At 39.5% G+C, this 26,483-nt stretch overlaps 1 protein-coding gene across 3 annotated transcripts in view; it reads right to left on the bottom strand.

Annotated features, from left to right (window-relative positions):
• Positions 1-26,483, bottom strand: part of Sk (small conductance calcium-activated potassium channel) — a 172,544-nt gene that overhangs the window by 96,307 nt on the left and 49,754 nt on the right. For 2 of the 3 annotated variants that reach the window (XM_071792920.1, XM_071792919.1), the window contains exons 2-4: positions 23,988-24,534; positions 19,441-19,711; positions 6,242-6,463 (exon numbers count right to left, since the gene is read on the bottom strand). In XM_071792920.1, coding sequence (XP_071649021.1) covers positions 6,242-6,463; positions 19,441-19,711; positions 23,988-24,490 — 996 coding nt within the window. In that variant the 5' untranslated portion in view covers positions 24,491-24,534. The remainder of the gene's footprint in view (positions 1-6,241; positions 6,464-19,440; positions 19,712-23,987; positions 24,535-26,483) is intronic. The other variant, XM_071792921.1, reaches the window with a different exon arrangement.

Here is a 26,483-nt window from a genome sequence, read left to right as displayed (position 1 = left end):
TTCACGGAGAGACGTGGCTCGAGAGACGGAAAACTTTTCCTCGCGCTAATGTATTTCGCGTGTGTATCGCGCGACACATTTCTCCTCCGCTATATAGCCGGGCATCGTTACTTCCGCTTCCGCGCGATCTCTATCTCGTTCCCATTATAGCCTAGACTCTTTAATAGTCGTTGCGTGTTATCGTGCGTCCTCGCATATATGCGGGAACACGGCTTTCCCTATCAAACGTTCTTCGCACGCAATTTTTCAACGTTAACAGGCTCATTCCGAAATCTGTCCGGCGTATAAAATCAGACGTCGCGGCGCCGGAAGCGGCTAGTCCGCTCCACGCGACGCGATAATGCATTGCTTCACGGATAAGCTGGCTCGCCCAACTCGCCGCCGTAAAAAAATACCTGAGCGAGAGAACGAAACGGGGAGAAAGAGAGAAATAGAAGTGGGAAGAGGAAAGAACGTGGGAAAGCGTGACGGATGAGAAATCGCAGGAGCGAGGAACAAAAGACGTAAAGGCCCGTACTTCTCGAAACCAATATCCGCTCGCGTCCCACTTCCGTCCGCTTGCGCTTGCATTAAAATCGGGATTTCGACATTTTAATAAAACGTCAATCGAACGATTGCAATTGGAATCACGACATTCGCCGTCGTTCGCCGGCGATCGCCCGTCGCTCGAAATAATCGGTGCGGCGACGCTCGTATTAGACGCGAATGTGAAATCTTGCGAAGCATTATTGTTTGCGAAATCGCTTACCGCTTTTCTCGTGGGATATTACGACGTTACGCGCGCGCGCGCGAAGCCCGCGGCGAATCGGTTACGCGACGGTAACCGGCGGTAATCCAACATTTTTTGCCGGATTTATGAAAAGAGAAATTGCCGTAACTGGGAAGTCGCCGTGGAAACGGCGACGCAAAGAGAACGACAAGAATTGATTAAACATTACGTTTTCGAATCCTATTCAGCTTTTTCACGGTCGACTAATTTGCGCTTTTTCGCGCACTCTCGTGCGGTATTTTACGCAATGTTCGACGAGTGCTTTAATGGAGGAAGCGCGAAACATATGGCGGAAGACTTTTACGTCATTCAAGAGTAAATTGCGAGATAGATTCAGAACGTTATATTGCGCCGTGTGATTTTAGAGGACGAACGGTTTAATTAAAATCTGATAAATGCGAATTTAATATTGATTTAATAATAGTCTGAGAAGCGCGTACATCAAGGTTCAGTTAGAAATTGGTGATTCGTAATTATGTAATATTAATTCAAGAGTCTTTTGTAATTGATATTTAATGTACTTGTAGTATCTCAGAATAATATTTCGTAGTAGATATTTAATTAACGGTTAATATTATAATAGATCGATTAAACTGTTTATGATTCTAGTGTGGGTGTAAAAATCTAGCGAGAGAAAACGTGAATTACTAAAATTAAAGCCTGAAATATTCGTTATACTGTAAAAGCGCAATCTATAATCTCGCTGCTCTTTATTATGGAGGAGAAATACATGAACCTGTTTGGCTTTCGTTATAATTGAAACGACAGAATGGATAAATAAAAGGACTTCTCCCGTTAAAATTTTTCACTTTAACACTTCTTCCTGTCCGTCCTAACATTTAAAAAGGTTAGATAAATGTCAACAATTTGCCGGCGTTATTTTATAATCGTCTTCTTCGCTGTAACGTGTAACGGCGGCGTCGCTTGCAAATTAGTAATTCCTCTCTCGATGTTTTGCACATAATGCGGGGAAGTTGCGCGCTATAAAATTTCGCACCAAACTTTGTGCACTCCGTGCAGCTACGAGTGCTTCTTTTCAGACAAAAAGGGGGGAGGAGGCCTGGAGAAATCTGAGGGTAATCCAATACTCGTGTAGAAACTATAACGTACTCCGTACTTAAGTTGAAGTATCAACGCTCACCTGCACTCTGAAACGTGGGACATCGACGTTTTTCAGATTTGTTCTATATTTGTTCGTACTCGTCGATCATCGGGGCAGATCGATCGGCTTTTTTTCCTGATCCGTTGGCTCTGTTTTTTTTACTCGCAATCTCGACGCGGCCATTAAACGACGACGGCCCGGATTTCTATTTTCTTAACGCTTTTCAAGAACAGCCGTTTATATCTGCTGTTTCACGTTGTTTTTCCGCCATTTGATGGATTGCGAGGGTGGTACTTCAAGATTTTTCGCTCGTAAAATTCAAGAATCATAGATATTATGAATCTGAAGTTTAAATCAAAGTAATTGTTAAGAATTGACTAGCAGAGTATTTATAATTATATCATTCCTGGTCAAACAGCGATAAAATTGCAATTTCGGGAAATAAAAATTGATCTAATTAAGCGGAACGTTTCAGTTAAGTTTGGCTCTACTTTCTTTTCCGATAATCTATTGCAAATATCTTGGAAACAATTCTGAGAAAAAACGTTCTTCGTTACTGAAAAAGGAATCGGAAAACTGAAGGATTGGAGAAGAGATCTTGAACTGTACAAGTTTAAGATCTCTTCAACATCGTCAGTCGACCGAAGAATGTAGAATTAACGAATAAAAAATTTAGAAAGTAAAAGACGGCTGCCGGAAGCGTGGGGTAGTTTTGACGCGCTTTCGATCTCGTTCGCGCGTCGATCGAGCTGAGATCAATGCGTGCTTCTCGTTTGTCAATTGACTGACACGCGCGCAAAGCCGCTTTATGCCGATCCGCAAAAGGGCAACAGAAAGAGCGAGCGAAGCGGCCGTGGTGGAATTCCATCCGGTCGGGGCTTCGCGCTCCTTTGATATACGTACACGGCCATTTGAGAATGCAGGTCGGGGTTGGCGGAAGGGAAACAGAACTAACTTCTGCCGGTGGTACCGGGCGACGAGGCGTGCGAGAGCATGCTGTACAGAGCGATCCGGAAGTACCGCCTTTGGCCCAAGCGTCAGGTGGCCGAGGTGGCGAGACGTTCGCACGAGGATTTCAAGAATCCCGAAATCTCCGGATATCAGAACCCGGGAGTCCGACACATGGAAAAAAAAACTGACGGCTCGGGATCTGATCGTTTAAAAATGCAAACGCGGTGCAATGCTGAATAATCCAAAGACTTGGAAATTGTGAAACCGTTAAATTCTTTCAAACATTTAATTTCTTATGTAATACCAGAAATAATATAGAGCTTTTTAATGTAAAAAAATTAAAAGCATGGAAATGCAAGTTCTTTGAAAAATTTAAGAATACATCAAGGAGATTCTCAAGATTATCGGGATTGAAAATGTGGACTTTTAGATTTATATGATCTACGATCTTCACAGATGTACGTGAATCTCGAGATTCTTGAAGCATATCGTAAAAGCATCGTAAAAGTCTAATATAAACGCTAGAGGTAATACAATATCTATATTTTTCGTTCTCGATACACATCGAGATCCTCGCGGGTACTTCTGGATCGTCCTGTACACGTTGCTGACATTAACTACGTGGGTGAGAACATATCTTGCATGTACACGGTGGAACGCGCATTGAGCGGCGTTTGAACAGGAATCGTTCGGGAAAGATCGAAGGGGGCATTGTAGATGTTTGCGGAACATCCGGCGGAAATCGTGCGTTCCACGTCTAGAACGGAAACACACGCCATTTTCATTCGGCAAGCATTCCCTCGAAAGTTCGCCGAAACGCTTGCGAAACACGAAACTACGTGAGTCCGCTCATGCTTGCTGACTCTACTTACGGTACAAGATACTTGTGTACGTCGTGGTTGTTGGGGGACATACTGAACATTACCTTTATGCGATGTAGTTGTAATTTGACAATATATACATTTCAATTGTAAATATATTTTATACTTGTAATTTTTATAACCCTCTCGAGCGTTTTGTTAATTAAAAATAAAGTTACTACAACACGACTGATCTGTAAGATTATAATTTTTACCAATAGTTTAAATTAATAGTCATAATTTTTATTCTATCCTTTTTCCAGAAGTTAGTGATCGAGTGTGTTAAAATCCGGAAAAACATATAATAAAAGAATAAATACGTGAATTGAATCAAGTTAATTATTAATTTAGGTAAAAAAAAACTAAAACAGAGTACGCTGGGAATTCCGTCAGAAAATTTATGCGCAAGAGATTTAAAAATATATAACATAATAAATCTGCCAATCTGCATTTTAACCGAAATACTAGGAAACGATCGCGCGAAAAGCTGGCGTTGAAATATTTACGGCTAGGTCAGCTATTGGAAAGCGTTTTTATATTCTGCAGATAAAAATCAAAGAATTACATCTCCGTAGTTACACATAACAATCGACGAGCGTGGTGTACGGGAATTTAACATCGTTGGATCGACTCCAAATTCAGCGTCGGCGCCATTTTTTTTTACGTTTCACCGCGCGTGCAAATCAAAATTGTTTAATTTTACTCCAACATGAAAATTCACGCGATAACGAAAATTATTACTTTATTTAAATATTTTCATACAATATGTAACGTAACAATATTATAAAATGAAATTTGATAAAAAATAGGTTAAAAAAATCAATTAAGAAATCCTTGCCTTGCCATAAACTGCAGTTTTTGCTCAAAATAATTTTCTATTCAAAACAATTTTTATCATTTATATAAAATACGGTGTTACTTTGTGACGCGCGGCGGTAATCTTCCGGGATATTTAGAAATACACGTCAAGTTCGCTGCTGATTTAAAATTCTCGCGATATTAGAAAAGTCTGCCGGCGGCGGCGTCAGTGGAAGAGAAGGGATTTTGTAAATTGTGTATACGTCTCGCGGAATGGAACTCGCGAAAGTTTTTGTGTGACGCTCGGTCGAGCAATCTTTTCCGACAACTCGCGTTCTTGGCTACCAAAACCGTGCTTGGCTACCAAAAGTTCTCGCGCGCGCGAAGACGAGATTTCCGCTACCGACCGCGCGCATATATACGGAGGCGTTCGCTCGTGTAGTACGCTCGTGGGAGGATTTTATTTTATTTCCCGTCTCGTCCGTTTCGCCGTTTACTACGGAAATGCGTCCCGTACGCGAGAAGTACAGCGACGTAAAGCGCAGATTGTTACGATCAATATTTGCCAGATGCACTTTCCTTAACGCGAACGCGAGCTCGCGAAAACTCGTGAGATTTTATTGCAAATGCTTTCATTTTTTTTACATGGCCTTTGCATTTTTATGCGCCCGTGTAAGCTTCCGCGTATTGTAATATTTATAGCTACATTTCTACTGTTTAAATATGATAACATAATACCTACATAGTACGTACTGAATATATTTTCAGTATAGTATACTTTCAAATGAAGATTATTTTATAATAAGAAATAGCTATTTTTTAAATAACTTCTTAGGCTCATATTCTCAAATCTCTTTTATTGATAAGAGCGCGCATTTATTTCTGAGATGCTATAGTTTACGTTACGTGTACTAAACTTGGAATTAAATGTATTTAACTTCCTCCAGCAATCAAATATTTTCTGTGGTACGATTATTTGTCGCTTAAACTCCTGCTAAAATTTGTCAAACATCGAAAATAACTCAACCGTAAAAATGCGTTTAAAAAAAAGCATTGATTTAACGAATTAATGCATGCTCGATCACTAACAACTTACCATTATGACTGCGTAGATTGGAGAACAATTTCACAGCATTCCTACATTTTTATCAAATCTTTTCATACGTTGCAAATTGTGCTGTGTCCGTGACAGTTTTCACCACGTTTTACGTGCACGTAAATGAAATTACGGCGTCTGGTGTGAAAGACCATAAATGGGAAGCTCGCGCGGAAGCATAACATCGACCATTTCTACCAGACGTCGTTATTTAATAACGTCTACACGGGGTGTCAAACATTCCCGTCGAACGTTTCCGCTAGTATCATCACTAGTATAATCGCGTTGTGCGTGCATGTGCGTACGTTATGCAAGGCATATTTGCATACAGGGTATCCCAGAAGTCGCGTGCTTCCCTCACAACCGCATATTATTTTATGTATGTATTCAAATTAATACAAATGACGGGGCAGTTAAATGGAATGATAATAAAACACAAGTTTTGTCACGAGCGTAAATAAATGAGCAAAAAAAAAGGAAGAAACATTTTTGATTAATTAATGCGCAAATTTGGAATAACAGTAAAATTTCGGGGAATGCCTCTTTTAGGCCGAGGCGTTAAAAATTCAAGGATCAAGATCGTGGCGAGGGGCCATGTTGAAGTCTGGAACACCCGGTATACGCGCATAATAGGACTTTGATAGCGAAAAATCGTCATCTCGCACCATCTTGACGTAGTTGACGGTCTCGGAGGTCGCCTCGGTGAGGGCCCGGCGTAGTCGTGACCGTCGCACCTGCGACAGCGTACGTGGACATAGTACGACGCCCTGGCCACCCTGGGTGCCGGAAGAGGCGCCGGCGGATGCTGGGCCGGGCGCCGCGGCCATGGAGGAGGGCGCCGCCGCCGCCGCCATCGTCGACGAGGACGACTTGCACCACCACGGGAACTGGGTGGGCGTTAATGCCGATATAACAACGTTGGTTAATAAAATACACCCATTTCCTGTTCGTGGAATGCGTGTTCGCGGTGCACGTGGACGACGTGACAGACAGCACAAGTGCAAGATAGCGTCAGACGGACACGTGGACGGACACGGGATCAGTTGCACGGTTGCACCAACGGTTGCACCGCGGATTTAACTAACTTCGGTCGGCTCTCTAGTGCCAGGCCTAATTACAACGACTGGAGATCAATCGCCCTATGTGTCAACTACGGTAAACTCGATCAAGACAATGTCGTTGAACCTAATGGCAACCGAGACAGCCTTGCATGATTAATTCTGACTCTCCTTTTAGGTGTCTCTAGTTCCTCTCTAGACTTTGATGGTCTAACTGCGACACGGACAAAGAAAATTTGGCTAACTTTACTGGTAACGATGCAATTAGGCTTAAGGACCAGTTGCACCTAACCGTTTAGTAAATTCCTTACTAGAATGTAACGACAATATCAAGAAGGAATATTATATCCATCAGAATTATGTTAATAATATTGCACAAAGATAACAGATTAATTTAATATATTATCAGCCTTGTTTAAGCAAGTTGTTAAGCGGAAGAAAATTTAAATTCTGCCTAAACTCTAGCTATGTCATAAACGAGAAAAGTAAGTTTATGTTATAATTATTCGTATTAACTAGCTATATGTATAACAGGACAGACTTTGGAGATAAGCTCTAACTATTAACTAATTCTTGTCACCCACTCTCCGCTCCCTCGGATTATTCTCGCTATAACGCGGATAGATAGAGGTGAGATTTAGCCAACCGCAGTTAGCGGTAACCAACGTTGGTGCAACCGGCCCAGAAATATAACAGACAAATAACGATCTCACTCCCACGGCTATGAGATATCTCTTCTTATTTCCCTCCGTATCTCAGTTCGTCCTGACGCCCACGCGGCTTTCTACCTCCGTCGCCCCTAAATAAGCGCGCTCGTCATCTACGCCGACTGATAGCTCGGCGCTACTGCTAGACTATGAGTGGTTGGTCTATCCGAGATTAGCAGAGAGGCAAGTTCGAGTGCGCGCATTATCTGTGATACAAATGAGAAACATTAACGAGCACACTAACGTAACACGACGGAAGGGCAGCAATTGTCGCGCTCTCGTAAACGAAACTGCCTGGTGGCATCTTGTTTCGCAAGATTCTCCAAACTTCGAACTTTGTACACGGTACGTCAACCAATAAGTAAAGTATCAGAGAGTGTCTCCGTTTGAAGCTTTTATTACAGAATTCTAACTCCGCGATATTTCAGTTTACACGGGAAAAATAATGTAAACAGAGCATTAGTCTAATTGAAAATAATCTTGTTAATTCAATATTAGTATTAATAAAAACGTTTGTATTAACAAATAACATTTTATTAAAACAAGAGCACGATGTATCTATTTTATCAATACTAGTATTGAATTGACAAGGTTATTTTCAATTAAACTTGTGAATATATCATTTTTTTCTGTGTATTTATCATCAAATATCAATAAATTAAGGATATTAAAAATGTGATTAAATGTCGCTATTACGCTCAGAGAAAAAAGTACCACTAGCAATTATAGAAAAAATAAAGAAAAAATAGTATTTCAACTGTGTATTATAAAATTATAGTAAGAAAAATAATGAATTAAAGAAACATAGTAATGTTATTTATATCGTTACACCGTTTATAATAAATACAGTTAGATGAACTATAAAAAAATAATAATGTAAAATAACAACATTAACGAAAAATTATTATTAATAGAAAAAGTACATTATAATGTGTCATTACAGCACAATAATTTATTTTAGAAAATGTTTGAACATATTAAAATGGAAGAACGTTTTTACATTTATTATACATGAAAGAAACAGAGAAAAAGAGAAAAGCTTATGTATTATTATAGTTGCCTTGCTATTTCACTTTATTAATAATAATAATATATATTTATATTTTATTTAATACTTTATACAATTAATAAAATTCTAAAATTTACATCCAACTGTATCAACATAGTTTCTTTAACAATTTTTATATTGCTGCTGCAAATATTAAGTTATTTCACATTTGTTGCCGTGACTACGTTTTGATAGTTCTAAATAATTTACATTTTCGTCTTTATAAAATTAGTTGCGGATATTAAAATTTCAAATAATTGTCACATTATAGTCACCAAAACTAATTTTCTCTAAGCATAGATGTTAGATATTTCACATATGACTCTCTGATTGTTCACTACCGATTGCTCGCTACCGGCGTACTTATTATGATTTACCGCGACGTAGGAAGCCATCCGTTTCGGTGCAGCGACATGGACCGGCGCGGCGTAGCGAGAATATCCTGGAAGCTCCACACGTATGTGGACGGACATCGTTGTCTTCCTGTGTGTAACCATATTTCAGTCAGCCGCGAGCTAGTTGCCACTCGCGAGCACCCGCTCATCCGTAGTCAACGAGTGAGTCAAGTGGGAGACAAGTTGCCGGGCAAGTAAGCGAATGGAAAGCCCTCGTACCGCCAGGGATGTATGCTCGACCTTCCCTCGTTACGCCGATATCTCAAGAGCGTCTCTACCCGTCCCACTTGACTCGTTCGAATGGCTGGGCCACTCGCGAGATCGTGAACAAGTCGGCAAGTCTCGATTTCTCTGAGAAATTTTGTCCCGTCGTGCCATTAATATTTGTTCATCTCGGGCGACGTGTTATACCCTCGAGAATCTTGCCATCGCTCTTAATCTTTGTTAAACTTGAAGGATTGTTTCATCGCCATCTCGCGTTTCTTGCGTCTTCCTTATGTTTCACGAATGCTAACGTTCTCAAATACACACTAACCAGCTCGCTTCGAGGAGCGAACGAGTGATCTTAAAATATCGAATTTGCCTCTCCACTAATTTCGTATAAACCGGCTTATCCCTCCTCCTTATACCCGTCCCACTTGACTCGTTCGAACGGCTGGGCCACTCGCGAGATCGTGAACAAGTCGGCAAGTCTCGATTTCTCTGAGAAACTTCGTCCCGTCGTGCCATCAATATTTGTTCGTCTCGGGCGACGTGTACCCTCGAAAATCTTGCCATCGCGGCATCGCTCTTAATCTCTGTCAAACTTGAAGGATTGTTTCATCGCCATCTCGCGTTTCTCGCGTCTTCCCTATGTTTCACGAATGCTAACGTTCTCAAATACATACTAACCAGCTCGCTTCGAGGAACGAACGAGTGATCTTGATATCGAATTTGCCTCTCCACTAACTTCGTATAAACCGGTCTAAGGGATTGCTAGACTAAAAGTTCGGTTGTTTGCTTGGTTCAGGGGATGAAACAAACGACGAACGCTGAGGAGAGCACTCGGACACGCTCAAGGGGGTTGTAGGGAAGAAAATAAGAGAGAGACAGAAAAAGAGAGAAAGACAGAGAGACAGAAAAAAAGAATAATGTGTGGAAGCAACGTCGAAGAGATCGTCCCGGAAATGGCAAATCGATTGATCCACGCGAAGAAGTAGAGAGTGAGAAATACTTTCGCGGAGACCTGAAATTCCGCCACGCCGCGCAGATTTACGATGTCATGCCGGGTCCCGGGAATGCTGGATAACGACAGATTAACGGATTGGCGTCTCTAATCTTATCGACGGTACGCCACTTTCGCGCCAGCTGAGCTACCGCTCGTGCGTGAGTCGAAGGACCGGCGATTAACTCTTTGAGCGCCGGAAGAGCAAATTTAGTTTCGAGTTAAACCCATCAGCTGCGATGGCATGAAAATGTGAGAACTCGCAATCAATTACGCACCAGGCGAAACTACCGTAAAGAGTTTACGGTACTATCATGCTTTTTTCCGAATTAGAAACCTTTTGATCTATCTGGAATCGAATTCACCATAAAAAATCCATTCGCCTAACTCTTCAAGTTTTAAAATTAAGTATTTTCAAATTGAGAGAGTTGAGAGACCAAATTTCAACAATTAAAGGTTTATAAGTTATAAAAATATTCGATAATTTATTGTCCAAAGATCAATAAAACATGTGACCGTTTCGACCTTACTTGGTTTTCTTCAGCACAAATTAAAAATAAATAATAATAATAAAGAAATAATAATAAATTAAACTATTACGCGAATTTTAAGGGTACATTCTCATCAGTAAGGCCGAAAAATAGGCTATTTTCATGATTTTTTTTTGAGGAAAGTAATAAATCTAGACACTCGCGATTTTTGCAGGTATATTTATAGTACTTTTAAGTAGCTTTTAAAAAAATTTTCAATTAATTTCATGATAACCCCGAGGTAGGGCACGTTGCGCCGTAGACCGCTGCGAAAAAAAGGACCTCGCTGGCGACTGTCTTACAGGTCATAAGATTTATTTGAAACAAAAAATCGAAAAAGATTCTTGTTTAGTATGAGTGTGGTTATGTCATGAACTATGAGAAATGAAATCTATCCAAAAATAACAAAATGGCGGCGTTTTGAAATTTATGTATGCATTTTTAATGAATTTTTCGTTATTTTTTTGTTTATAAAAAAATCAATTTACAACGTATCGGCATAATTATAGTTCATGAGATAGAGAGTTTAATTACGCGTATTTAAAAAAAAAAAACATTAAGATTCGTTGAAAATTGACTGAGTTATCACAGTCGCCAGCTCGAAAAACGTTGTTTTCCAGAAAACGCGTTTAAAGTTTTAAGTATAGTTTTTTCGACATAAATGTTTATATTTTGATATTTACCGCTAGTCAGCTATTCCAGGGCCATACAACAATCCTTCGACTTCTTCAAAATTGATTTGCTCCTGCAATTTTTCATTTTCACCAAAATTTGACCCAACTGACGAGAATGTACCCTTAAAGGTACATATTATAAAATAGTATGGATTAACTATTTTATTGAATAAAAATTGTATCAATAGAAATCCTCGTTAAAACGTTAAAAAGAAATTTAAATTACTAAAATTCTATTTACTTGAACAATAAAAAGTTTCGACTATACTGTAGTTTTGATTTTTAATCGATTGAATGAGATTAATAATTTGTATAAATAATGAAATATTGGTATAAACTATATAAAAACACTTATTTTTTGAAAAAATCAACGTTGTGTTGAAGGAAAAGAAATATAAACCTACAAACGAAGAATAACCGTTTCCATGTCCTTATTTCACAATCAGACACATCGAAGTAAAGAATCGGTTCACGTTCGCGAATAAGGATCATCCCGTGGGTTTTTCCTTAGGATTGATACCCTTACCGAAGGGACCCGAATGACCTTTTTATCATGATTCAAAGCCTTTTTTCGGAACTGAGAGGCTACGGGCGATCAATATTGAATGTAAACAAAAACTCAACATCCAATTATATACATGTTTTTGCGGATCAAAATCGAATCCGTAAAGATAATTCTTACAATCCTTATATTGCAAAAGCTAATTCGCGTTCGGTTCATAACTCTGCACAAAAGCGTTCTAAATTCTAAATAAATAATTAATCTTCCGTCTTGTACAAATAATTCTGCAGTCGTTCGTTCTATCTCTGCAACAATTAATATTCGCAATATGCCCGACGATGAAAGATTACCGCTAACTCTTCTCCATTTGCCGATGGTTTACCGCCAAGCGCGCAGAATTAATGCGCGTAATAACCGCGCCCGGAAAGAAAAAACCGAGACATTGATTAAGTTTCTCTTCGCTTAATTAGCCGCGCCTCGCTAATTACCGACCGCTCCGTTCGCTTCGCTTCGCGCAACGAAGTTTGGATAGCTTGTCGCAGAATTGCGGGCGAGCGCGCTAAGTTTTCTACGCGAGCGAGGAAAGAGAATCTTCCGCGGTCCAATCGAGGACCAATCGAGTGATCGACGAAGTTGAGGGAGCGATCACGTAAAAGAAGTTCGGTTGGCACGCCAATTCTCTCCGCACTCTCTCTCTCTCTCTCTCTCTCTCACACACACACACACACACACACACACACAGCGATCGTCGCCGCAATTCGAAAGCGATCCACTGAAGAAGGAAAAAGTAGCGCGGCAATTTACCACTCTCCAGAAGCGAGTAAATGCGGCAGTCTGCAAATTCTATCGAGAGTTCCGAGTAATATTTCTTCGTTCGAGTCTTCGCACGTAATGCATCTCGAGATAGAAGACCTAGTTATTAGAATATAGATCCTTACGGACGTGAACTAAATTAATCCAGATTAATGATTGATGATGTAAGCGTAAGACTGATGCTAGTAAACTAGATAATTGCGCATAAACTGACTCGATCAACTTCTAATTAGTGTTTATGCTTCTATAGAGTGATGATTATTAAGACACGGAGGGTAAGCCACTAATTAAGGAGAGGTAATTTATAATTTAAACACGACCGGTTCTTTCCCCTCGGGAATAAAATTCATCTTACGTGATCTTACGTCGTATAATCTCGACAGAATTTTTCCGCCGATTAAGGGGCTATTACAGTGTGACGCCCGAAAAAATAAGCTATTTTTAATGAATTTTCATTTAAAAAGTATTGCATGCCAGATCGCCTGAAGATGACTTTTATGAAGAAGCTGAAAAAATTTTGTACGGGCCTGGCATCGCTGATTAGCTGTAAGTGCCTGTTTTATACAAGTTTTCATGTAAAAAAAACTTTAAACGCGTTTTTTTCCTGGCGGGGCGATTATTTCGGAAAAACGGCTTAGCAAATCGAGCTGAATTTTTTAGAGCATATTCGGCATACAACTATCGTCCGTACTAGAATTATTAAAAAATTTTAATTTTAACTTATATTTTTGCCCAAATTACGACAAAAAAAAAACGTTTTTTCGGACATTTTTGCACAAAACGCCGCCATTTTGTTAATTTATAATATAAAATAATAATTCTAATACGGACGATAGCGACACTCTTACAAATTAAGAATCTTTTTGAATTTTTGATTTCAGACCACCTGGAGAGCTCAGATGATCCCCACCAGCAACATATCTTTTTTTTTCATGGCCTTGAATTATAATTTATTGTTAAATAAATTTATATTTTTATGCAAAAAAAATTGTTTTCTATTCTCTTAAAGTATACCTTTCACTGAAAAAAAAATTTGTACCAATGCATGCAATACTTTTTAAATGAAAATTCATTAAAAATAGCTCATTTTTTCGGGCGTCACACTGTAATAGCCCCTTAAGGACACGTGGCTATCCACGTCGGTGATCCCGTGGAATAGTTCGGAACGCGAAACGGCTGAAAGTTATCCTTATGCAAATGCCGGCTATTATCCTTACGGAACGGGCGCGAAATTAAAAGTTCCGCGAGCTAATATATGCAGAACGCGCAATGAAAGATTCAGATTTAGGTCCCGCGGGAGCAGCTCGCGGCCAGATCCTTTGTGCTTAATCTCGCATAATGAGAGAAGCGTCCCCGGGACAGATAGAAAACCGATGCTGAAGTTCCTCCGCGCTACTCTTTGAGCAAATCGAGCTTCGCGTTGCGCTTGCGTACCCCGCGCTTCGCGCGGTTGCTCCATGATTAATTGACTAATGAAGATTAATATGCGCGGATCGCCATTTATTCCTCTTTCTTCGATTAATTCGTGATCGATTTCTGCTCGGCGGAAACTTGAGAATTTAAACAAGAATTTTCAACATTATATATTTTTGCAATTAAACCGCGCGACAAATTTCGTTAAAGTTTCGGTAATGGAATAAGTATTAAAGTGCTATCACATCTAAAAGTTGTTTGCGAAAGCTCTGACTAAAATTACCCAAAACATAAATTCTGCCAATTAAAAAAGTTAATTTTTGTCGCGCAAGTGATTACCTACGAACTTGTACCGGCATAAGTTAAATAAAGTAAATCAAGTGTTTGCTCAAACAATTAAAGTAATTATGGTGTAATATACGTATCTAAACGCAAGTAAGCAACCCGAAAGAGAAAGAGAGAAATAGAGAGAAACCACGTGTAATCGCATAACCAGGTTCATTAGGGTAAGCAGAAATCTCGCGCCTCAAGCCATTTGAAAGTTACTTTTTCTTCCAGTCGCTATATAAGCAAGAGATAGAAAATTCTGGAAAATTCTGCAGCGTTATACGTTCTAACACATACGCGCCTTCCATAATGTTCGAGCAAACTGCAGATAAGCATCTTGCACGTTCCCGCCGGCAGGTGTTTGCTGTCATTTTTGCATTTTAAACTAATAATTTTTAAGTATATTTACTCGAAAAAGATTATTATTCATATAAAAATATTCAAAGTTAATTCGCGACTCTATTTTGATTTAGATAAGCATTAAAAAATTATATATTGTCAACGTTTCATTGTTAGTCGAAAAATAATTAACTATTTTTAAAATACTTTAAATTTTTTTAAATATCTTAATTTTTCAATAATAAATAAAGAATTACGATCTGTAGATTAATTTATTTCATATCAATTCACAATCGAGTATTGAAAAAATATATGATTATATGATATTATATTAAAACAATTTTTTATACATTAATAATAGTTATATACTTAAAATGTATTTTTTTCCAAAAAATATAAAATATTAAATAAATAAATCGAATCGAAAATTCCAGGACAAAAATTTCGAGATTGTAAATTCGTTAAAAAAAAAAAAAACAGGCGAGGTATATACACCAGATAGAAAACGAAATAACAAACTGATGTATTTTCAGTATACATATATATAACTATACGTTGGAACGTCTGCATCTGGCACCGTCTTTTATATTAAAGCAATGAGACAGAAAAAAAAGAAATCGAAACGTAAAAAAAACCCATGCACGTTGCAAAAAGTCTCTTTCAAAGAGATACACGATCCCGAGCAAAAATTCAATTCTTGCAGCTATGAGAAAAAGTATTGCCCGCACGTCTAAATTTGTTGTAATTAAAAACATGATAACGAGCGGAAAAAAACGTATGTATTCGCGTAATCAGAACGTAAACACACGTTTACACGTACACGCTGTTCCACACTGTCCTAAATACACCCTGACGTTTTCGTTTTTCCGCTGGTATCTTCTCTTTAATCCTTTCGCGGTTAACAAAACATGTCGCTCTATCGTAATTTTACATCAAAGAGATACCGGACGGTTTCCAAGTACTTGATGAGAAAACAATAAACAATCGGGCGTGACTGAACCATTGTAACTCAAAAATAAATATTTATGAACGGTTATCAAAAATAAATGACAATGACAAATATAGGTATTTCGCGTACGAGTATAATTTAGATTTTTAAATATTTGAGAATAACATTGCCAAGTTGATTGAAACAATATAGAATTGTTTGTATGCGATTGAGAGTATGCGTTTGTGCAACGATATCAAACGCATCACTTGTGCACACGAGTATCGTGTATCCATTCGATTGGCCCACCTCCGTATTTCCCAGCGATTACTCAATCCGCGGAAAATGTCAAGGGGTTCTCGTCGCGGGCGTATCTCCATGGCATGCATGAGGAGGTACCCTGGTTGGCGATCGGCCAAAAACGTCAACGGAAGCCTTAGCCCGCAGGCGCGTTTCCATGCGCCAAGGAGACATAATTAAACTAACAATGTCGCGAGAACTGGCTCCCGCCACCCTCGTCCCGACCCCCTTTTCTCATATGATGCGAATCTTGTTTAATGACGACGGAAATTTTGGTTTGCGCTCTCGCCTGAGAGAGAGGATTTCCACTCAGAAATTAAGCAAATTACGAATGCGGCCAGGAAAAAATAGAACGAGGCTGATGAGCACAGGGTGTCCCAGAAAAGGCAAAAATCGTGCAAATTGTGTGCGAGTTTTCATTAGAAGAAATTTAATGTCGGATTTAATTAAGGATATTTGATGTTAGATGTGAGGTGATTCAACTTTGGCGGTGCAATATTTGGAATAATCAAAAATATTAATTCGGAAATTATAACTTTCATTGTTTCAAAAAAATAAAACGAAATATACGTATTTTATTTTATCTTCTTCTAAATATAAGATAATTTGACTTTGGTATTGCAATATTTGAAATAATTAAAAATATTAATTCGCAAAATTAAAATATTAATAATTGTGAAAACATTAGAAAAAATATTTTATTTTATTTCTTTCCAAAGTTTGCTCAGCAAGGCATTTTTGTTAAAAAGTAAGATTCGCTAACAAAAAATTCTTAATTGGAAGCTTCGTTAGATAGCTTTTTACTATAAATTTAAAAAAATTAGGAACAAGTTTCGCAAACGTGGTTTAAAAAGGATTAAGGCACCGCGGATCAAGCTCAGTAATCCCTTCAAGAGGGTTGTTTTTACATAAGCTGCCATCTGTATCACGTCAGGATTCTACGAGGCAAAAAATCCGGCAAGCAATATCGATCGTCGAGCAAACACGGCAGTTACGGTCTCCGCCGGTATTCTCTAACTACCATTTAAGGGTAGTTTTCTACTCGCTTCTTACCACCCTCCGCCAGATGGCGGAAGACGAGTTCCATCAATAACCGGTTGTTTTGCAGACTTATATCTTCGGTGGCAAGTATAATTAACTCATCGCGTTAACTGTGTATCGAAAGATCTGAATACAAAAACCCTAAATATATTTTTAAAAGATCTGCAGCCCAATCTCATTCAATTTTCAAAATTCTTAATCCTTGGATCTTTAAATTTTCGCACCTTTTTGAATATTTGTGTGTTTTTCACCCTAAATATAATATAATGGATATGTCATGATTTAAAAACCAGCAAATCCTGGGATACTTAAATTTATCAAATCGCTGAATTATTAAATCTACAAATTATTATCTTTATAAGTTTTCAAATAAAATTCTATGATTCTCAAATCCAGAGATCCGTGAATAACAATTTTGCGTATTCATATAAATATGGAGACTTGAAAATCTGCTACGAAACAATGTAACAACGAATTGCAGGTGGAAACTATAAAAAGCAACCTAGTGAATCAAAAACGAAACCTCAACAAACAACCCTTGTCGCATGCCGTGACAAATCATCAAGTCTTCAACAACGACAAGATCAGAATGGAAACAGCCGCCCACGATTCTCTTTTTATGAGGCAACGTAAATTCACTATCTCGTAAAGCTTATACGCTATTTGGATCTCACAAAACCTGCTTTGACACTGCGTATCTTTCCTCGCGCCGCGCTTTTACGATTCCGCCGGGCCTACGCCGATAAAATCCCAAACGATGAGGAAAGAAGTGAAACGGAAATGGAGGACGCGCTGGAGAACGAAGAGGAAAGAGATCTGTCTCCCGCAGGAGACCGAAATGAGTTCGAAACGAACGATAAAAGAGAACAGCGAAATGTTACAAGACACATTCGACATATAAACGACACCACGAACACAGCCATGACGTTCTCGAATAGGAATGTAACGAGTGTAGAAACACCAATAAAGGAGTTGAGCAACTTGACAGTAAAACAATGATACACTAGAGGAGACGAGAAACACGCAGAGAAAATGATGCATGCGTGGAGAGAACCACGAAGAGCGACGGAGGACAAGCTGCAAGAGCGAGAAAGAAAGAGAAAGAGAAATCGAGATTGTTATCATATAGTAATCATTATTTTTTTCATATAAATTGTAATCTTTATTATATCACTCAACGGTTTCTCCCGAGTTAAAATAATCTTCGAATTTTCTCTTTAGCTGTCTTTAAATTGTTTATTCTATGTACTACCGACAAAGAGAGCCGAGAAATCCGAAAGAAATCTAAAGACTCTCCGGGAGAAAAAGAAGAATACTAAAAAAATCCAAGAGAAATTCAAAAGAAGAAGGAAACCTCCAAGAAAAGATTCTTAGAGTGTCTCCATTGGATGTCATTTCTGGTTTACGTCTGAGTGAACAACAATAAGATACTCCCTCGCGGTTTCCTCCGGCTCTCATTCAACAAAATTGTTTGCCAATTAAATACAACCCTTTCTCCGTCTCCTTCTCCGCAGAACTAACCAACTCAACAGAGGAAGTGAAAACAAACGACATACACGAGAAAAAGAGAAACACAGAGAGGTGGACAAATGGAGAAACACGTGTGGGAGGATTCGGCGGTGCTGTGCTGGACACAGGTGACGCCGCCCACGATGTAAGAATACCAAACTGCGCATAATGGCGACATGATAAATCAGCCATCTGTTCCGCAATTCAAACACGAATTTCAAGCCTCGAGGGATCCGTTATGCTCTGCTCGATATATAAATTTGTCCCGCTTGCTCCGTTTCGGATCTTTAATAATTCACGTATAAATACATATTTATTTCACGTTTATTCTATTATATTATTTACCACGAAACGTTCGTTAAAAATAGTATAATAGTTTGGTAATAGTATGTGTACCGTGGAAAAGAAATGATGGACGGCTTGTTATTAATTAAAGTAATTAATTTGTTTGCTCTTATAGTTAGTTCTCGAGTTGTAGTCGACACAAAGCGTCAGTTACATTACTTCTACGTGAATTTCACACTCAACAATGTAAATTTAATATAACAACATGCGTTGTATTAAATTCACATTGCAAGTGCAAAATTATATTACATGTAATGTAACTGATACTCTATGTCGATTAGAGTAAAACAAATTTTATCGATCCTCGACCTGGTACTTGATATTCATTGCAGATGATTATATTAATATTCTGTATTTAACTGATTCGTAATTCATAATTTAGATATATAAGTAACTTTTATATCCAAATCGTTGCTCGAAATTTCTCCTTTCCAAAAAAATTATGTAGGATACAAAACTAATTATTTCTTCTTTATTTTTCCTAAACTTATAACCCAATGCAATTTAGATAATCAACTTATTCAAAAAATTTACTTTCCGGAAAAGCAACCTCAACCATGAAACTAACTCTTTCTTTTTTTATTGTTTCTCGACAGAAGATAAATAGAACGCGCCGCGCCAGACTCAATTCTAATAAATGCGTCGCCGTTTGCGGTATTCTTGCATGATGGGGGCGGTCGGTTGTGTGTTAGACTCGCGAAAGACAGCGAGACGGTGAGGTCACGGCTTACCTGCCGGAACTGTCGTATGCCGCCATTGATCCGCAGCGAGTCCGCGGCGATGCCGGCAATCCCATCGCCGGGCTCGCGGAGCTGCCGCAGCGAGGCGGCGCTCGGCGCCGCGCCGGTGTGCAGCGGACAGCAACAGCCGGAGCAACAACACGCGGACGCTTCCGGCTGCGAGCTCTGCCGTATTATGCGGGCGTTGGGCGACGTGGTGACCAACACCGGCGGCGGCGGCGCCTGACACGGGCAGCAGTGGTGGCCGCTCTTCACGCTCTCTCTTCGGAAACAGAAAACATTATACACGTCGCTTTACGCGCACACACACACACAGATCCTGACGTCTGAAATTTCGATTTTCCCCTCTTTGCAAAATCCCAAGCGGGCGCTTTAACTTGCTTGGGAACGTTACTCGTTTACCCGGACGTTTTAACCCTTTGAGGATCAGTGATCAATAATCCAATTTTCAGAAGAGAGAACTCCGGCAATCGACAGATAAGCGATATTCAAAGATGTCTTCTAAGGAAAAATATATAGATGTCTGATAAAAAGAGAGAGAGAGAGAGAGAGAGAGAGAGAGAAAAGTAACGTGTATCATAAATAACTTTATCTACCTCTCCAAGAATTAAAGTTAAAAACTGATCGCTTAGTTTCCACTTTTAGGAAACTCCATTCATTTCTGGTTATTCACTTCATTCCCGTCTGCTAGTAGATAAAAAATGAAATTAACTTCCGTAACTAGCTTTAATATCGCGCTGCTCTCATTTCCTCAATTTTTATTTTTTGATACCGTACGTTAATATTGAGCGTAAGTTAATATCTAGCTACGTTTAGCTTGGCGTGATTAATATCGCAGGTTGACATTATAAAAGAATATTAAACAGGGAGAGGAAAGCGAGAGAGGAAACTTGATTGCAAAATATAATACCGATGTTATGGTTGCTCCCGTGTCGTTTATAGTGTCTGAAAATTGAACGGTTGGTATAGTTTCACGGCTGGCGTAGACTGTAAAGTTAAACTGATAGTCTCAAATACGTGATCCAATATTGCACATGGCCCACTCGTCCGTGGACTAATTTCACTGAAAACTGTTTCGCCGCTAAATTGGTGGCACCGTGCAATTGGTGTCTCAAAGGTCTCTTTCGGCTGCAGATATGAGGAATAATAATTATTTCAACACCACAGTATCGGCTAATTTCCATATTGTAAGCGAAATTAACGAAAACTTTTCAGATTTCAAATTATTAATTCTCCGAATTCCAGCATCGCTTACAAAGCTTCAACTAATTTTAATTATACTTTACTTTAACAAAAGTTGCATTTGCAATTAATTATTTAATTTTTTAATGTTACTTAATGTTATATAACTTCAATTCTTTCTGTTATCAGAAGAATCAAAGATGTTTAAAGAAATCATAAGGGACGCGGTATTCCTAGACTCTCGAATACATGATACACACACGAGATTGCTGATAAAATTATCGCGTGAGATTTCTTCGCGGGAGAACCCTTCCTTGGTTGGACGTCTAATTTGATTTTGTCGGATATTGGAATTTTAAGATATGTTCGGCATATCATTCTTTGTCTAAAAGCGCCTTAAGTCAAGAGTCCTCGGCTTATAAGACAAGTGGTGAGCCTGTCGTCTAAAGATATCATTAACTGTCGTGTACTTCGACCTTCGGTGAAAACTGAAGTTCCCTGGCTTCTGAATGGCTCTTTAGGATAACAATGGATCTTTTATTCATAGTTCCCGATATACATATTTTACGTCAAAGTTATAAAAGACATGTTTACAGAAGCATAACTTTCTTAATTAATAAATATGATATCGTTCAATGACAATGCTGTACCAGCCAGAATACGATATAAAACGATGTCACTCGACCTTGCAATATGTTGCGTATTTTGTGCACTGAAATCTTTCGGAACAAATCTTCAATTATATTTATTAAACTTCTTGCAGGATGAATCTTAAGTGGTGGTACCTTGACACAAAGTAAACTTCAAATTAATCTAAGTTTTACTATTCTTTCTTATACTTGTCTTACTACTTTTCTTGTACTTGTCAAACTTTATTGCAATCCTTTCAATACTTTGATATCAAACTATTAATGCATCAATTTATTTTGTATGTCATCTCTTGAGATTATAACACATAAGTTGTCCTTTCAATTCAACATGCGCTCGATGTCTGATGAAAATTAAAATGAGAATAAACGTAATACATAATAAATTGTACTAAGCAGCTGATAGCTACGAATGCGCGGTGGCGGAAAAGGTCAATGTAAAATGAAAGGTCAACGACGCGATTTTCACGTCGGGAATTCCTGGCAATGCCATTTTTTTTATATGCCGTACCTCCCGCGGCAATCCCCAGTGCACGTTTTCCCGGTCTCCGAAGGGGTTACAGGACGACATAAAATTCAGCGGCTCAACTTTTGACCCGGTGAACGAGATTGTCCTAGAAACTCGCGAAGGCGGCGAGCGCCAGAAATTCCCCCGGACCGGCAAAGAGAGAAAGCCTCTTCTGCCTGGACGATCCTCGTTCAAGGAAACAAAGGCGTCGCATTTTTCCAAGAGCAACGCATTTCTGGGAGGATGGGCGATTCCCAACGGTGAATTGCCGGGCGCACTTAGATGAAAGTGGCCGATTCGCAACGAATAGATTCCCTTCTCCTCGCGGCCCAGATAAATCCCAGATAAAAATCCACGTAAATACAAAGTTCTTTGATTCAGGAACGGCACTCCCAGCTATTCTTCTCGCGTAAAGGAAATTGATGAGAAAATCGAGATCACGGTCTTTAAGGATGTATGTCACTTATGTCAAAATAACAGGATAAAGTTGAAATTTACAGAGATTGTGCACTTATATATCCCAAAAACCTGTATTAAATTTGCGATCAATTGTCCGACCCGTTTCTGAGATATTTGCTTTAAAAGTTACAGAAATTGTATATATATAGATATATACTTCCCATGTAAATATCATAATATGTATCTCTGCTCATGTACGGTAAAAATGAATGAAATTTTTATGGTACACTTCTATGACATCGAGAATTGCAATTACGGTTTTTTAAGATTTTCTGGTTATATTTTTTTTCAATTTTTTAATGATTTATTTAAACAATATCAAGTACAAAAATGGGACAAAATTGCGATTTTTACACTTTTTCTGTCCCAATAATACCATGTTGTTTATGAATAATTTCTGAGATTAGCTCTACACTGTTTAATCAAGAAAACAAAATTATACTAAGCTATCTGACATACATCCTTTTAAGTATCCTCTTAATGCGAAGGATAATGTTTTCATGTAATTTCGGAATTGTAATGGATAATATCAACGATTGGATATACTATACAATGAATATCGGAAACTTTCTATGTGTGTGTCGCACCTGGGACATCATCGTCCCAGTAGTATATCGGGAATAGCGTATGGCGTTCAATAATAAATGCAAAGAGGACATAACGAAATCATAAGCAATATCGAAAACGTGGAAAAACATATTCGTATTTCGCGTTCTTCTATGGAGAACCGTCTGGAACTATCCATCCCCGATTCTGTTACATACAAATGCAAGTTTATACGACAGCGCGGTCGACTAATGCTCGCGAAGTAGTTAAACTTTGCCAATTACACAAGTCCAAACTTTCTATGCGTGTTTAAAGCCGCACAACTGTCGTTTCCTTCTTTCGACACGTGCTAAATTCTCATAGATTAACGCTTGTCATGCGATGCAAATGTAAGTAACAACTATGTAACAAAACCGTCCGTTTTTAGCACACGTCGCGATACGCGCGTGAACGAGCCACGGTCGTCATTCATTCAAACGAGTAACATTTGAACTTTTTATTATTTCGCTCGGGGCGTACTGTTGGTTAATAATAGCCGTCGTTTAATAGTAAATTGAATGGTTCTTTGAAAATAAATGTGGCTGCTCGCAGTAATAGTTTTAGAGCTTTCTTTTTTGTCGCCTTTATATTTCGTTACTTCAAACATTTACTTATGTTTATATTAACCGCGCAAATATATACACCTACGCTTGTGCGCTCGTTTTACATTTCTGACTGAATAAACGGCTACACTTTTCCTACGTACGCGTAGTAACATGTGGAACCGCACGTACCGTGCGCCGTATGAGCGGTTGGAAAATAAATGCCACTGCCATATTGATGAACAGACACACAAAACAATTCTTTCTATATATCTATATCATCTCTATTAAATAAAAAAAAGTCAGGTCGTATCAAATGTTTCTTTATGCGGTGAAGGCCGCATTGTACGTTTAGCATCGTATAATGATGGAGAACTAAATTGCAACACACGGAATACGATATTACGCCATTAGCCATGAAAAAGAAAAAAATTAATGATTTGAACATTCCGTGCTATATCATATCTCGCTTTTCCTGAATTTCCTGAATTTTTATTTCTCTCTTTCTGTAGCATAAATTTCAACAGTAATTTACTACATCACGCAGCGTTTCTCATATGGTTGCACCGTTGCTGTTCTCTTTTTTTCTCATCTATCTATCTATCTAAAATTTACCTGGAGACGCTGCGGGCCAAATGAAGGGCCGAAGTGGGCGCAAGGGAATCCCTTCGGTCGCACCTGCATCTGTACTGATGCGACTGCCTGGACGACCGGTAGAACGTCGGCTGCGCCTGCAACTGCGACTGCTGCACCTGCGGCTGCTGGAGCTGCTGCGGCTGTTGCTGCTGTTGCTGCTGAATCTGCGGCGGCGGCAGTAGCTGCGGCTCGCCCCCGTCCAGCCGACAGTGAAGCTCGATGTCCGGTACCGATCTGGTAGCCGGGTCCTCGTTGGTGCCGCTCTCCTCGGAGCCGCCGAGCCCGGACACGGACAGTTGCGGCGAGGTGACGGGAAATGTCGCCCGATCCTGCCGCGTGAGAACCGGCTTGCCCTGAGACGCCACGGCCACCACGACTGGCGGCGGCGGCGGCCTGCCCAGCAGAGCCTCCGTCTCCTCGTTACTCCCATAATCGGTACCGGCACCACCTTCCTGCCCGACCGCGTTGCCGTTCGTGTTCATCTCGTGCCGGTTAGTAGTCAACTGCTACGTTACGTTGCCATCTCCTGAAACGAGAACAAAGCAATTATTTAACGAGATCCTTGGCAGATCCGCAAATCCTGGTTGTAATAAAAACATCACGCACGCGAGTAGGGAACCTGTATATTCCCCTCGGCTTAATCTGCGAGCCTGGAATTAATATATAAATAGACTTTTCCCCTCAGGGTTTGAAAGGCGTTTTTTTCTCGAGGAACGGTCCTCTTACAAATATCCTACAACCATCATACAACACATGTGACGTATCCAACCCTTTACAGAATACAATCCCCTTATACCCGACCTGACCACGTGCGACCCTTTACATCCTGGTACCCCCCCCCCCCACCCTTTCGGACCTTGCCTCTCTTTTCCTCATCGCTCCCTTTCGCCCCTTCTCCTGGCCGCTTCTTCCACCCTCTTTCCGTGCTCCAACTCCTCAGCTCCTGCGATTAATATATACCAAAACGAATTCACGCAAATCCGAGGAAACAACAATTTATTTTTTTAATCCTAATCTTTTGACTCGACATTTAATTTAGTTCAGATATAAAAAGAACTCAGAAAGAAAAGAAATAAAGAGAGAGGAGAAAATTTAATTCGTCAAACTTTCTGCAAGGTTGCGTTTACAGTTAGTTTTATAAAAATCTCTCTGTTTGGTTTACTCCTGCCTCGCCGTTCATTCCACTTCCAAACTGCAAAATTGGGAATTCGTAGGACGTATATATGCATCGACGAAATCAGTGGCGAGGCACGAGTTTGAGAGATCTACGTGAATATCGGTTTCCGGGCTGCAGCCGCCGAGTGGTAGTCATGGCAAATTTCGAGAATCACCTTTCGAAAGTGCTTCGAGAGTATCGACCGCAGACGTGGTCACACTCGACTCGGGTTTGTGGCCTTTCGAGATTTCCGGTGCGAGATGCACCGGCCGCGGTCCGCCGCAAGATTTACCAAGCCAGGCATCGTCGCTACCAGTTAGGTCGCTGACGAGCCTCATCGCCTACGTACATACGTTAATATATAGAGGGTGATCCATTTAAAACGTCCTGCCTCGCGGAGATGCGAACGGTAAATGGCACCGGGATTATTCATTTACGATGGCCGCTGCCAGTCGAGAGTCCGGTATGAATTAAAGATGCGAGAAAGACAAAATCGATATGCTACCAATATATTAATATTGAATGAATCTCGCTTTGGTAAAAATTTTACATCGCGCTTGGAATGGGAAAAAGTTGATGGCCCCCTCATATAACTTTCAGTGGAAGATAACTGCCGTAGATTGTCCGAGGAATCGCAAAGCAAAGTTGTTTACTTCTCCCCGGTTCCCTGGACTAATGACAAAATTCGCGGCTAGCAAAACGTTGTTACAACGTCTGTGACAACATCACCTGCGTCTCCGACGTAAGTAGCCGAGTTTAAAATGAAACCGACGGAGAGTCTCCGTCGGTTCCATTTTAAACTCGGCTACTTACGCTAATTCGAGCGAATCGTTAACACCGTAAGCGCTTTTTGTACGAGGAAACTTTTGTTCTTTCAACAGTCGCGAAAATTGAAACAGTCGCAAAACAGTACTATTATGAGTAACTTCGTGATGAAGTGCGATCGCATAAAACCACATTAGTACAATTAAGCGATCGCTAAGTACATAAAACGAACAATTGTGCAAGCAAGACTATATAACCGACATTAAGAGCAACCATAAAAGCAAAACTGCCTCTATTAAGTCAGTCCTCGAAGGTTCGCTACTGCGAAGATCTAAACGGGCGATATCCTTCCCAAACAAATTTAATTATTATCACACCACGAAGTTTTTTTCTGCAAAAACGTAAGCTAAGATAATTTCAAATTAATTAGGAATATGGAAACAATGTAGAACAAAATATTTATAATTTAGTCTTATTTTAAATAAGTTATAATCATAAATTTGTACACTTCATCTTGTACACGCATATTTAATGTACAAATACTACATATAAAC

The sequence above is a fragment of the Temnothorax longispinosus genome, chromosome 11 (assembly GCF_030848805.1).
Source record: "Temnothorax longispinosus isolate EJ_2023e chromosome 11, Tlon_JGU_v1, whole genome shotgun sequence".
Classification (NCBI taxonomy): Eukaryota; Metazoa; Arthropoda; class Insecta; order Hymenoptera; family Formicidae; genus Temnothorax; species Temnothorax longispinosus.
Note: the sequence above shows the minus strand (reverse complement) of the source record. Positions and strands in the feature narration are given on the sequence as shown.